The sequence below is a fragment of the Colletotrichum truncatum genome, assembly GCF_014235925.2.
Source record: "Colletotrichum truncatum strain CMES1059 chromosome Unknown Contig_0003, whole genome shotgun sequence".
NCBI classification, from domain to species: domain Eukaryota; kingdom Fungi; phylum Ascomycota; class Sordariomycetes; order Glomerellales; family Glomerellaceae; genus Colletotrichum; species Colletotrichum truncatum.
In genome coordinates this window covers 3,050,647-3,064,065 of record NW_027222400.1, presented here as the reverse complement: position 1 = coordinate 3,064,065, position 13,419 = coordinate 3,050,647, and the positions used below count along the sequence as shown (strand labels likewise).

At 51.0% G+C, this 13,419-nt stretch overlaps 5 protein-coding genes across 5 annotated transcripts; 2 read left to right on the top strand and 3 right to left on the bottom strand.

Annotated features, from left to right (window-relative positions):
• Positions 1–776: 776 nt before the first annotated feature.
• CTRU02_205755 (uncharacterized protein) lies at positions 777–1,838 on the bottom strand (the record flags this gene model as incomplete). Its single annotated transcript, XM_036727746.1, has 1 exon — positions 777–1,838. One exon carries the CDS (start codon positions 1,836–1,838, stop codon positions 777–779), a length of 1,062 nt encoding a protein of 353 aa, XP_036580702.1.
• A 1,900-nt stretch (positions 1,839–3,738) lies between these two features.
• On the bottom strand, positions 3,739–4,625 carry CTRU02_205754 (uncharacterized protein; the record flags this gene model as incomplete). Its single annotated transcript, XM_036727745.1, has 2 exons — positions 3,739–4,006; positions 4,084–4,625. The coding sequence occupies 2 exons, from the start codon at positions 4,623–4,625 to the stop codon at positions 3,739–3,741; spliced, it is 810 nt and encodes a 269-aa protein (XP_036580701.1).
• Positions 4,626–5,698: 1,073 nt separating this feature from the next.
• On the top strand, positions 5,699–9,419 carry CTRU02_205753 (checkpoint protein kinase; the record flags this gene model as incomplete). The annotated part of the gene is made up of 3 exons (XM_036727743.2): positions 5,699–6,700; positions 6,791–7,232; positions 7,282–9,419. 3 exons carry the CDS (start codon positions 5,699–5,701, stop codon positions 9,417–9,419), a joined length of 3,582 nt encoding a protein of 1,193 aa, XP_036580699.2.
• Positions 9,420–10,550: 1,131 nt separating this feature from the next.
• CTRU02_205752 (uncharacterized protein) lies at positions 10,551–11,338 on the bottom strand (the record flags this gene model as incomplete). Its single annotated transcript, XM_036727742.1, has 3 exons — positions 10,551–10,637; positions 10,906–11,011; positions 11,190–11,338. 3 exons carry the CDS (start codon positions 11,336–11,338, stop codon positions 10,551–10,553), a joined length of 342 nt encoding a protein of 113 aa, XP_036580698.1.
• Positions 11,339–12,108: 770 nt separating this feature from the next.
• CTRU02_205751 (HIT zinc finger) lies at positions 12,109–13,071 on the top strand (the record flags this gene model as incomplete). The annotated part of the gene is made up of 2 exons (XM_036727741.1): positions 12,109–12,373; positions 12,446–13,071. 2 exons carry the CDS (start codon positions 12,109–12,111, stop codon positions 13,069–13,071), a joined length of 891 nt encoding a protein of 296 aa, XP_036580697.1.
• Between the last annotated feature and the right edge of the window lie 348 nt (positions 13,072–13,419).

Genomic DNA, 13,419 nt, shown 5'->3' with positions numbered 1-13,419 from the left:
AAGAAGCCGCCCCACCACCACCGTACGCAGCATCTAAAAGAAACATGGTGTGGGAGCTGAGACGTTAGCTAAACGATAATTATCAAACTACTACAACTAAATGCCAGTCTTGGCTTCTTAATATCCTGGTTATGCTTTTGTATATGTTGAAACTATGTAAGACACAAGGGATGCGTTTCCAATCCTCGACATTAGTATGATTCATTACTAGAGCAGTAAGGGCAGTGAAAGCGCTCCTTAGTGTGAAGCAGGGTTAGCATGGAGGCTGACAACATTTAGGCAGCAAAGGCATTATTATATGCCACCCAGTTCGACCCCAAAGTCTTCTGATCAGAGGTCTGTAGATAAAACCAGCTTCAGGAGGAGGATCGCCTATTTCGTATGTCTAATCGGAGGGTCTTCAGCTTCAAGTTCGATAATTTTCTCTTGATTAGTAGTCTACCTGGGTTCTTCCATGTCCAAAGACTCTGTAGGCTGAAGGTTCCTCTGGCGTGCTGATCGGACTAAAAAGACGTTGGTATCTTAATCCGTATGGCTCTTAGTCTGCGCTGAGCTGGCCTCTATAGACAATTAGGCAGTTACAGCTTGTGTCCCTCTCCTACAATAAGAAGAAAAGAGGAAGACTAATTCATTCATTTTTCAGGAAGCACTTGAAAAGATATGCCCGTCTTATCACATCGCAAACCCCTAGGAGGGTCCACTAGCAGCAGTGATACATATTTCTTAGCTTTACTAAGTTGTAAAACAGTAGATAGTCTCCGTTTTAATATCCTCTGCTATTCTGGCATAACCTCCATCCCAAGGGGATAAATTGCAGGAGGCCTGACATAGTCCAAAACATCGTCTAGTCTAAAGCCGTAAAGCTCATTGTAAGCCGACGTTATATAAACAGCCGATCTATACTCCCATCCAACATACTTCTTATCACAACCTTCAACGGGTGGGTAGCCTCCCTCTGCCATAGGGTCGTAAATGTAGTCATTCTCTTCATCTTCCTCGGACTCAATATCATTCTCATCATCTTCCACCTCGTCTCTAAAACCGACTTTTTGCTCATATTCTTGATTCGGCGTCCAAAGGCGGTCGATAAAAGCAACTACCATTGGCTTTTCGGTGTCTTTGGTTTTTCGCTTCTTAGAAATTGGAGGGAGTTCTGACTTTTGAAAGGGCTCAAGAGTATTGAGGCACTTTTGGTCGACATAGAGACAGTATCTAAAACGGGGAAGGTCGATGATATCGGGGTGGGCAGATGTCTCAGCAGCGTGCTCGGAAACCCACTGGTTAAAATGCTTTCTAACATCAGCTTTAGAAGCATTGTTCAAAGTGTCGCGGTCCTCAATCACAACCCAGTCAAGATACTGTTCCAGTAACTCGGCTCGACGGCCGTCAACCAGCTGGTTGTAGGAGTTCTCCTTAAGCTGACTTAGGTAGCGGTCCCACAGGTCCTGATCATCGTAGGTACAGCGGTAAACAACAAAGCCCCAGCGATGGTACCCAGTCCTGATCATGCCTAAGGAGATGAACCGGAGCTCGTCGTTGCGATAGCCAGCTACACTGTCTGGCAACTCAGAAAGATCCCGGGCCTCCCAGGTCTCCCAGCTCCCACAAGCCGAAACGCTTTTAATTGCGCATCGAGGGCTAGAATGGTAATGTGCGAGGTAGGTGAATGGGGATGGGCGAATTAGCGGAAGTTGAAGAGGTAGGGGGTTCAGTTTCAATGAGGAAAAGTGTAGTGGCGGTCCATTGATGACTCTTAAGAGACGGTGGGAGAGAGTGTTACCCCTTGGGTTGTTGAGCGAGGCGTGGCGGCTTCGACCGATGATGGAGATGCTGGCCATGGTATGTTGAGATGTTGTGTGAAAGGGATAGGCTAGAAAAGCCAATGCAGAGAGATTATCTGTTTTATTTTTACTCTGGTTATGCACGAAATAGGTTGTGGGGCATGCAGCGGCCCCTAGTTGTAGTGTTATGTCGTCGCAACAGAAGGGGCGGTCTCTTTCCTCTTAACCTAGATTTTTATAAATTGGCTTCTGTTGGAGCAGTAAATTGGAATGGAGTGCTTCCAACAAAAAAAGGAAAAAGCAAAAGTACCCTGGCTAACAGGGATTAGGGAATAAGCGGCAAAGATCCATTTCGGAAACGCACCTATCACCTTACAAAAAAGACTTACCTATTGATTGTAATATTTGGAGCGGACTGAGATAGAAATCCGTTCCACGAGTTTTTGGTACGTCATCGCACACTAGACGATAGTTGAGGGACGTGGATCCCATATGGCCTCAATTCTAGCTAGGTAGTTACAATAAGTCACTGCCTCTCAATGTATCAAGAGCTCTTGTACATCGACAACCTCAGAAACGATAAGAGAACGCTCTGCGTATGCTGCTTCTGTTGTCGCTCCATCGTTTTGTTACCGGCCGTTCTGATAGCTGTGCCAACATCACAGCCCCATCTCTCATCATAAGGCAGGAAGAAGAAAGTATCTGCTTCAAAGTGGTGCCACTTTGTCAGCCATGTTGGGAAAGCGACGGTAAAAGCCATAATGGCAGGACTATCAGAAACACACACAATTGCAGTATAAATAACAGCTTTTTTTAGTATTTTGAACTTCAGATTGTATGGTTTGTTGGTTGTCACGAAGGCTACTACTGAAGACAGGCTCTTTGGGAGGTCACGAGATAGCCAGCGTGGCCTGAAATCAAGTTTATTATCTAAACGATCAATAATAGAATCAGTAGTTTATAGAAACAATCTAAACTATCCTCCTTAAAATGGACTCTGTGGTTCTAGGTTCTCCAGGTCGTGGCTGGTGAGAGTGGTACTTAGGGCAGGTGTCTTGGGGTACTTAAAACGGGGAGCCCAAGATATCCAAAATCAGCACCTAGGACGCAAGGGCAACTTCAACTATCGAACTTTTTACCAAAAAAATAATCAGTTAGTTCGAAAGTTGATTATTTTCGTTCATCCATAATTTTTCCTTGGTAAATGATTGTCAAACGCGGTAATATTGGCATACCCCTTACGTGCTGTTTCCGATTATCACGAAGGCAACCTCAAGTTTAGGGCTGGATCAATTCGAGAACCTTGATCCCTCATGCGGTGTCATTTATCTGGATCAAATAAACCTCATATAAGCTGAGGATACAAAATAAACTAAATATACTGATCGCTACACAGTCTCTTGAGACAATATACGGCTTAAGATGTCATCATACCCTGTGCTAGCACAAACAATAGGCAGTTAAATACAATCCAATCACCAAATGGTCAAAGACTGCCAAAATGAAGCTGGGACCGCCATCTAAACTAAAAGTTTGTCCCTTTAGAACAGACTAAGTTCATCTTGGGTAAGGGTGGTTGTCTGACCACATTAGTCTTTCAGGGTTTCTTACACAGTTGGTAAATTTTTGGAGAATGCTCCAGCTTATGATATGCTTATAGATGAAATTTTTAGACTACCTACCCTTCATTTGATGTTTACCAAAGTTCAAAACGCTAAGAAAACAACTAATATGAACGCCAACGCTGTGAGGACTTTGAGCAAGGTTGCCAAGGCTATATAGGTACGGTCAATTACACCTCGCTCAGCCAAGCTTGTATTTTCGCCAAGTCGGTCAGTCCAAAATGGCCACTTCTAGCAGAAACAGAGAGGGCCACGCCCAAGTTTTGCTGCGTGCGAGCTTGGCCATCAAGGCCCATCTTGTCACAACCCCTGTTTTATCGCGGCTACCCAGTTCCTCACCGCACCCAGCAGCCTGAGTACGCTACTCTGACAAATGTCGGCTCGGTACGATTCGACCCCCACAAGTCCTTGAGGAAATCGGCGCAGTGTTCCGTATGATAAGAGTTGACAATCACCGTGTCGAACACTCGTCTGTCCTCAAATATGGTCCAGAATTGCTTCTTCCACAGCATTGAACAGTGGTTAACGTGATCCGCGATTGAAGTATAGTACGAGTCTCTGTCGCCCATCGCCTCGCGGGTAAGTCGCTGTGACAGGTTCTTGCTGTGCGGGAAATGTGCCTTTAGCATGCAAGTCTTCTTTGACAAGGGGTTCAAGATAGATGTTATGGTCTGACTTACTCGGCATAGGCAAACCAGCTATCATCGTCCATGTATTCCAGCTCGAATTCTTTGTCGTAACACTGAGATGGTACCCAGTGGTTTAGCAGCGTGTCGTACTTGCATCCATTCTTCTTCGCCTCCTGAGTGGAATTTCCACAGGAGACTAGTTTCGCGCCTGAGGTAATGTTGTGCATCTGAGCCGTGGCGACTCCTGCTATTGTTCCAGGTAGGTTACTTCCTGCCTTGCCATCTTGTCCAACTTGTGGTAGTGGCAACGACACATTAGACGAGGGTGAAGGCATCGAGGGACTCGGAGTATCTGCCGGAGTTTGAAGCCCAGGTATGAAGGAGATGGCGAGAACCCAGACCAGAGATGTTGCTAGAAACACGAGGAAATCTCGAAGATATCTCCGGCTGCGTGATGTTTTCAGAGCGTGCTGCTGGTGTCGAATAGTATTGTCACTGCCTCCGTTCTCTTCATCTTCTGAAGAGCTTCCCTTTGTTGGGTCGTCTCGAAAGCCCAAGAAAGGCTGGTTGTCGTCGGTTTCTGGCTTCATCATTGCAAATGCTGATGGATGGTGGCCGCCATAAACGCTTCGTCGATCCGTTTGTCTGGGGAAGAAACACACAATAAAGCCCAAATCCCAACCGAGGAAACGGGAAAGTCACACAAGACCCAACCTTTTAGTGGTCTCTAATTCAATACATGTGCCTAAGCGTGCCCACGTTTTATGTAGCATGCGAGTGTTTTGCGAAAGCTACGCGACAATGGACGCACGTAACCCGGTTTCAGGACCATCCGAAGGTACAGCGCTCGTCCCAACGATCTTCTGTTCCACCTATGATCGGCCTCGTGGGTGGCATAGCCTAAACCCAAAATGGTGCGAAACATAGTTGAGACGTCTTTACCGCACCCAATTCTGTGATCCTGCCTTCATCGTCTCCTTGGAGGCCTTAGTGGTCCGATGAGCCGGCATGGTGCTCCGGTCCTTTGGGGTCCACATCGCCGAAGTCTTTCCTCCGGTCTCCGGGAAAAGATAAGAGCTGCTGCTCCGTCCGTGCTGCACTACCTCTCAAACAATGACGTTTAGCCAGTGGAGTTGCATGTTGATGGATAAGGGTAGCATAGTTAGACCATTTATTGATTCGTTCGAAAGACATTCAAGTAATGCTTGTCAATTAATGTGAAAAAAGAAAAGAAAAGAAAAGAAAACGGAAAGTTGAAGCTGAGGTGCTAACCCTGGGTGAGATTGAAGGCGGCCAATCAATCGCCAATAATATCAAACTGCTTCATGAATCCATCCTTTGAGGAACCTGCCTAGAGTGACCTCGAGTCATTTTAATTGCTTGCCTATGACAGTCGGTTCTGCCGCCATAACACTGACTTGCTTCGAGTGGTCGATTTGCCTCAATAGTGGGGTCTACTTTACATAATCGGCAGTGACCGTTGCTACGACAACGCGCCACACAAGCCCCTGTCTACCCCTGTTATCGTTATCGAGATCAACATCACAACATTAAACAACCATTTCAGTCTTCCTCCCCCCGCTACAGAATTCGACAATTCAAACACAAAACTTCAGCAACAATTAATCTGAGGAAGTTCCGGCTATTTGCCGCGACGATACTAACCATGGCAGCTTCCGACGACCTCATCAACTTCGACATCATCGAAGCGCAAAAAGAAAACATCCAGGCGCTACCCAGCGGACGCTCTGCCAAAAAGCTGGCTGAACTGTTCTCGCCGTCTCCTCTGCACAAGGTCGACACACCCACACCATCCGATACCAAAAATGTCAATGACTGCATCCGCGCAGAGTACGAGGAGGAAATCCAGAACATTTCAGAGTCGGACGACCCCCTCGACATCTTCGACCGCTACGTGCGCTGGACCCTAGACGCATACCCCTCGGCACAGGCTACACCAGCATCCCAACTTCACACGCTGCTGGAGCGCGCAACAAAAATCTTCATCAACTCAGCACAGTACAAGAACGACCCCAGATATCTCAAGCTCTGGGTTCTTTACATTCAGTTCTTCGCTGACTCACCCCGCGAAACCTTCCTCTTCCTGTCCAGACACAGCATCGGCGAGAGTCTGGCTCTGTTCTACGAAGAATACGCTGCTTGGCTTGAGGGTGCCGGCAGGTGGAACCAGGCTGAGGAAGTCTACAAGCTGGGAATCGAGCGCGAGGCCAGGCCAGTGCAGCGCTTGCTGCGCAAGTTCAAAGAGTTCGAGGAGAGGCTCGCACAACAACCAGAGGAAGCCGTTAGACCTTCGTCACCGGCGCTCCCCACCATGCGACCTGCTCTGGCTGCAAAGATCGACCCCTTCGCGGCTGCTCGCGCGGCCGCTGCAGCCCCTGCAGACCCTCAGGCACCTCGCCCAAGTGCGGGTGTCGGTGGCCCTGCCTCAAAGCCTGGAAAGGCCAAGATGGCCATATTTTCAGATGCCGACGCCGCACCCCCAGCGTTGTCGGCGCGTGGATCTGGATCCAAGGGCTGGGACAGCATCGGCTCCCTGGCCGACCGAAAGAAGGAGAACGTGATGGAGCCCAAGCCGTGGGCGGGTGAGACGTTGAAGGCGGGAGGAAAGAAGAGCACTGCTCCCAAGATGGCGATTTTCAGGGATACGGTAAGTTCTGCGTTCACTTGCACCTCCCATTGCCCAGATGTTGATGATTTTAGGACTAATGGGTGGCTTTATGGCGTTTTTGTATTTCAGTCTCAGTTGCAGCCTAAAGCGCAACTTCAATCACGATCACAATCACGAGCGCAAATGTCGAAATCTCATATCACACTTGTGCCTTCCAAGAATCAGATAGTAGTGAACCCAGCTAGTGGCAAGAGGGAGCGCATCTTTGTCAAGCTAGAGGCCGTGTATCCCACTCCCGAGGAGCCTGGATCTGAATTGGCTTTCGAGGAGATCTGGGCCATGAACCGGGGCTGGCTTGGGCGTAACTGGGATGATGAGCCGTTGACAGAGAACACTCAGCCCGAAGTGATGAATGTCGAACCCCCTGTTATTGATGACCTTGGCCAGATGGTGCAGGAGAAGCTGGTGGTTCACACCGAAACAGTCATGATGGACGAAAACGGTGCCATCATGAAGGAGAAGAGCAAGAGTAAGAAGAAGAAGGTGATGGAGGTCAACGAGACACAAATAAGTAAGTCTACGTGTTTTGGCCTCTGACCCCACCACTAATAAGCCCCCAGTCAAAGCAAACCTGGATTCGCCGTCTAGGCCCAAGTTGAAGAAGAGAAACACAGCCGAGCCAACAATGACCATCCACACCAGAGCTGCAACGGATGAGATTTACGAGATTTTCAACCAGCCTCTTCAGTCTACCCCTCAAGAAGAGGAGGAGGAGGAGGAAGAGAGCGACGAAGACGATGACTATGAGTCGGACGGCGATTATACCGAAGCGGAGAGCACCATGACCACTCGCCAAGTTGACATGGGCGATGACGCTGATGAAGATGACGAAGGTGACGACGCTGCGTCGGACGCCAAGAGCATCAGCGAATGGTCGGATTTCTCAACTCGCAAGCACGTCCCAGATGTTAGCGGGGATGCCACTGAAGCTGATGTTGACAACACTCAAGCCTCTGACCTGATGGATCCTAATTATGCCGAGCCTTCTGGCCCTGTCTTAGATGAAAACACAATCTCTCAAGAACCTAGGGACTCGGAAGGAGAGGAAGAGGATGAAGAAGATGAAGAAGACGACGACTACCTGCCCAGAACGAAGACAATGTTTGTGCCGATACCGCCTGAGGATTATGAGCCTAGGACACGGCCGTTTAGGGATGCGGCCGAGATTGCTAACAACCGACTTCCGTTCATGACCCCGATTACGGAGAGGACTGAGTCTTCCCTGGCGTTTACCGAACGCAAGGCGAAGTTTGAGACACCGAGCCGCGACTATGCTGCGTCTACCATTGACGAAGAAGAGGACGACATGCAGGAGCCCGGCAGCAGTCCTCTGAGGGAAGTTTTGAGTGGGTTCAGTCCTGTCAAGATCCCTCAGCCTCTTCTTAGCAAGCCAAAGGTTGCCTCCAAGCCGCCGCCTCAAAAGGGCCCTATTATCAAGGAGCTTCAGTGCAATCCTGTTGATGATGCGGTCCGGGAAGAAATTCTCTCCAACATGCAGCCTCCTTTGACCTCTTACCCTGGCTTCTACGATCACCGTGACGAGAAGTACGAGAAGGGCAACGAGATCCGCAAGTTCGCCAAGGCCATGTCAAAGGCAGCCAAGGGCGAGCGCACCAGCAACGCCTGTGCGATGGTGACCGTTCAGTTTCCCGATGTCTCAACCCAGTACGTCATTAGGAAGGAGCTAGGTGCCGGTGCTTTTGCTCCCGTCTACCTCGTGGAGAACTCGACCGTCGATGAGGATGACGAGGATGGGGTCGTGGCCATGGGCAAGGGCGCGTTTGCCGTCAGCCACCGTTCAGCCTTGGAGGCGCTCAAGATGGAACTTCCCCCGTCGCCGTGGGAGTTCCACATGATGCGCGTCGCTCATAACCGTCTCGGTCCCCAGCACCGCGCGTCCGCCTCCATTTCGTACGCGCATGAATTCCACCTGTACGAGGATGAGGGCTTCCTTTTCCTCCCCTATCACTCCCATGGAAGTCTCCTTGATGTTGTCAACTTCTTCCGCGCCGAGCCATCTGCGGTTATGGACGAGCAGCTGGCCATGTTCTTCACCATTGAGCTTTTCCGCACCGTTGAGGCTCTGCATGCCCGCGGCGTCCTCCATGGCGATCTGAAGGTCGACAACTGCCTGCTCCGCCTGGACGGCAACGCCAACAGTCACCCGCTCGAGACGCAGTATCGCGCTGACGGCTCCGGCGGCTGGGACACGAGGGGCGTGACGCTCATCGACTTTGGTCGCGGCATTGACATGCGCAACTTCCAGGCCGATGTGGCTTTCGTCGCGGACTGGAAGACCAGCGCGCAGGACTGTGCTGAGATGCGCGAGGGTCGCCCGTGGACGTGGCAGATTGACTACCATGGCCTCGCCGGTATCGTCTACTGCCTGCTGTTCGGCAAGTACATCGAGACGGTCCGCTGCGACCAGGGAGGCATCGGTCTTGCTGGACGCAAGTACCGTATCCGCGAGAGTCTCAAGCGCTACTGGCAGACGGAGATTTGGGGCGAGTGCTTCGACTTGCTGCTGAACCCCGGCTCCTTCGTTGCGGACGAGGAGGGCGGCAGTATGCCTGTGCTCAAGAGCATGCGGGGCGTCAGGGAGAAGATGGAGGCCTGGTTGACGTCGAACTGCGAAAGGGGCGTCGGGCTGAAGAGTCTTATGGGGAAGGTTGAGGCGTTTTCTAGAGGTAGAAAGTGAAACTTGGTTTCGGCATATGACTTGACGAAGGGGTGGCGTTTGGGGGTTATGGAAGGTTGTCACTTGTTTGAACTATACCACTGTGCGCTTTGAATTGTTACCTTAATATACATCATCACGTTTTAGATGCGTTGATCTACACGAAGTCGGAGGATCGGGATGTCATTTCGGCTCCATCACTTTACAAGCTTGGTTCTTAGTTGTGATACCAATTTCCCTTAACTTGATCCTGAAGGTGCTGTTACTGTAGTTATGTACGAGACTTGTAATTGATTATTTGGGGGGGGGGGGATGATATAGTATATTGAAAGTAGAAAAGTCAGCATGAGCTGTTACAAGCCACGGAAATCACTTATCAACCGGACCAGGAGCAGAGTCCAGGCCCCCATAGCCAAGGCTAGGGAGGGATCAGTGGCGTTTCATTCTGCCTTCTGGTAACTGACATGAATGTATTGTGGTTAATAATCGAGTGAATGATGGTGGCACATATTCATATGTCTTCTACCAGAACTCTCGGTACGCAGGCATAGTAATGGCCCTCTCTCGGTCTGTCAGCTTCAGAATAACTCTCATTGTATCCGCGGAACATAAGCTTCATGTTGTTTGAGTATTTCGACTGCTCGGATTGGACGGGGTACCCTGATGTAGACCACACGTACTTGTCATTCACCATTACCCGAAGCTAACGGAGCAAGCAAAAACAATCACCACCCCATGGCAAATAATGGCTGGACAGGAACTGCTAGGGTATGCATTGCGTGATATTGCCCTTCCACCCCCCGGTCCGCGCATGTTGTTACAACCTTTGGTATACACACACATTTGAAACCCCCCTCTTGATCCTTTGAACAGCCATGATTATGCATATCGACAAACCATCGGGTGATGCGGATTCAAGGTTAACTTCAGAGACTGAATAAAAAAAATAGAAGATTGCTTTTTTTCTTTGGGGGGAGGAGACGTCGATCGTGACCATTGTGATGCTGCTGCTGCTGCTGCTGCTGCTGCTGTATTGTGTGCTGCGCTGTGTTTTCGCCCTACCAAACCCCCGCCTTTCGCTCGGCCCGATTACCACGATGTACCCTTCGCTTCACTGACTTTCCCTCCAAAAGGTCAAGAGATGTTGGCTGCTTATTTCCTCTTGCGCTCGAGGGCGTCCATCTTGTCCTCCAATGCCTGGACGTAAGTGGTCACGCGCTGAACGGCGGCCTGGAGTGCCTGTGTGACCAAGACTTGATTAGCTGGTGTCGATCTCAAGTATGGTGAAGAAGAAATAACAGAGATTTCGGAAAGAAAAACAAAAGTGCGCCGCGCTGGAAGGGCAGTCTACTGAAAGATATGAAATAGCTTCTGCACTTGTGCGAGAAACATGTAACCGACCCATCCTCTGACCCTCGAGAAGAATACAAAAGAGAAGACATGGTAGGTCAGAGGGGAGAGCCGCAGTCATCGGTAGGTAGAGACAGTATCAAATGCAAAGACGCACGTAGATATCCTCCGTCAGGAGCTCGTTTGAGGTCTTGTATTCTTGGAGGAGGTAGGAGTAGACGCTGGCGCCGGCGAGGGTGCTGCCGAGGAAGAAGCCGAAAAGACTGTATTGCGCAATTGGTTAGCCAACCAGTTCTCTCAAAGACCACAGAGAAGCCTGTCCCATGCTCCCTTCTCGCATAGCACACGAGGCCAATTGAGTTTGGAGGCATGACGTAGTGTAGAGGCGTCGGGGAGCGAGCCTTCATCAACAGCCCGAGGTGCTAGGTGGTTCAAACATACCCTCCACGGAAGGCGCCGACGGGCTTGCGAGCCGGCAGAGGAGCGGCAACGGCGTCGCGCAGGGCGGAAGAGGTCTGGAAAGAGCGGGCGGCGCGGATGGGGAGGCCGGAGGCGCGGGGGACTGCGCGGGCGAGAATGCGGGAAGCCATTGTGTCGTCTCTGTGTTTGTGTCGTCGAAGGGAGAGAGGTGCGTGGGAAGTAAAAGCGACGGAGGGTATGTCGCTTGGAAGTTTTATGTGTCAAAGAAGACGAAAAAAAAAAGGCGCCCTTGATTGGGGGTCGTGGAGGTTAGTTGTGATGGGATGCGTTGATCAAGGTGTCGAATGGGTCGGTAATAGATTGGGCGAAGGCGGGAAGCTCTCCTGTTGTGTCGTTTATGCTGCATAGGTGCATTACCTCAGGTACCGTTGCCCTCCGCCAGCACCGGTGCGGCGGGATTAGCCGGGTTGCCATTGGAGACGTCCCATTGGTCAGAACTTAGGTGATGGCACTAAGGGGGCTTGCTCTGGGGCATTGTGTCTGGGGTGGTTTCCCTGGTCCACTGAAGTTCGGGAATGCGGCTACCTTTGTCAGCGCCCCCCGGGTTTTAGTCGGCTTCACAGTCAGGGAACGGCCATGATGGCATATTTTGGACGACAACAAAAGCTGAAGCTTCTAAGTATAAGCATCTTAATTGTGCTCGCCTTACCGGAGTGTTACTAATACCGGTGTGGTGCTTGCCTATAGCTATTTCAACCAGTAAATCGGTAGAGCTCTCACAGTCCTCTGTCGCCAGTTGCATCTCATTGGTCAAAATTCCCCCATTTGGTATCAGCTCGCCTCTGATTCGCTGCAAAAAAATAATTGAAGCTCCAAACCAAGATAGTCCGTGACGCCTAGCATTTACCACTTTCTCAACTCTACACACCATCCCGCCACCATGAACAACTTTGGCGTCTACGAACTCGCCAGCACAAAAACGACGTCTGCCCCGGGCTGGGCTTACGTCCCGGACACGGGCGTCAACCCGGCCGCCGCAGCCCTACAACCCACGAACCGCAAACGTGCCGCGCGAAACAAGGCGAACCCCTCCGCGTCGGACCTTACAGTCAGGCAAGAGGCCAAGATCCGCAAGGAACTGGAAGTGCTAGACCGCGACTGCGGGAGGGACGCATCGATTCCCATCCCTGCCAAGGGATCAAGAAGTGAGCTTCACACCCATTCGTCTTAGGAGACCCTAGAAGACCGCAAGAAAGCTAACGAGTGTACCAAAAAAGACCAAACCAAAAGCACACCCAACGTCCGCAAAATCCTCCAGTCCCAAAAGACCTTCCACAACCACCTCGACGACTACCTCGCGCAGATCTCCCACGCAGAGAACGCGCCCGCCCCTCACCCGAACCAGCACACCGCCAAACCCGCCAACAAGCCGCCGCACCCGAACCAGCACACCAAGCGCAACGCCGCGAAGCGCTCCAAGACGTCCACCCCGAAACCGGCGGAGCCAGAAGACGTGGAAATGACCCCCGCGCCGTCCGTAGCTGGTGCTGGTGCTGCTGCCGCCACCGCCGAAGAGGAAAAGAACGCAGGTCCCGTGCTCGCGCCGTACGAGAAACCCCCGCCGCCATCACACCCCGGCGACGACGATCCGCTGTTGGTGTCCAAGGTGCCCGCAGCCCCGACGGACGAGGAGCTGCGGTGGTTGCTCGCGCAGCCGATGCTGAGTTTCTGGGACGCGAGGGCGGAGTGGGACGACGAGGACACGCGGTACCCTGTCCGGTCGTTCTGCGAGGTCTGCGGGTATTGGGGTCGGGTCAAGTGTATGAAGTGCGGGACGAGGGTCTGCGCGCTGAATTGTTTGGAGACGCATCGTGAGGAATGCGCTACGAGATACGGTTATTGATTTTTTTTTTTTGTCGGTTTTGCTGGTGTTGCGAGATGGGTGTGTGTGGTTTTTTGGGAGGCCCCCAAAAGCTTTGAGGCGGCAGGTCATTTGTTATTTGGCGTTTTTATGATACCCCTACGGATTCACTTGGGGAAAAAACGAAGTAAGAGATTTGCGATGAAGTTGTTTGAATAGAGGAAGCTGGGTGCCTTTGTGGCTTTGTTCATAGTTTCCCTAGCGGATACTGCATATATGGGAGATACATCCTGTAACTACAAATATATATACTGCCAAAGAAAGTCTTGGCTTCGCATAGCCCAGATCTGCCATTGGCCTTGAATTATCCCCATAGGTCGTTTACCCTCC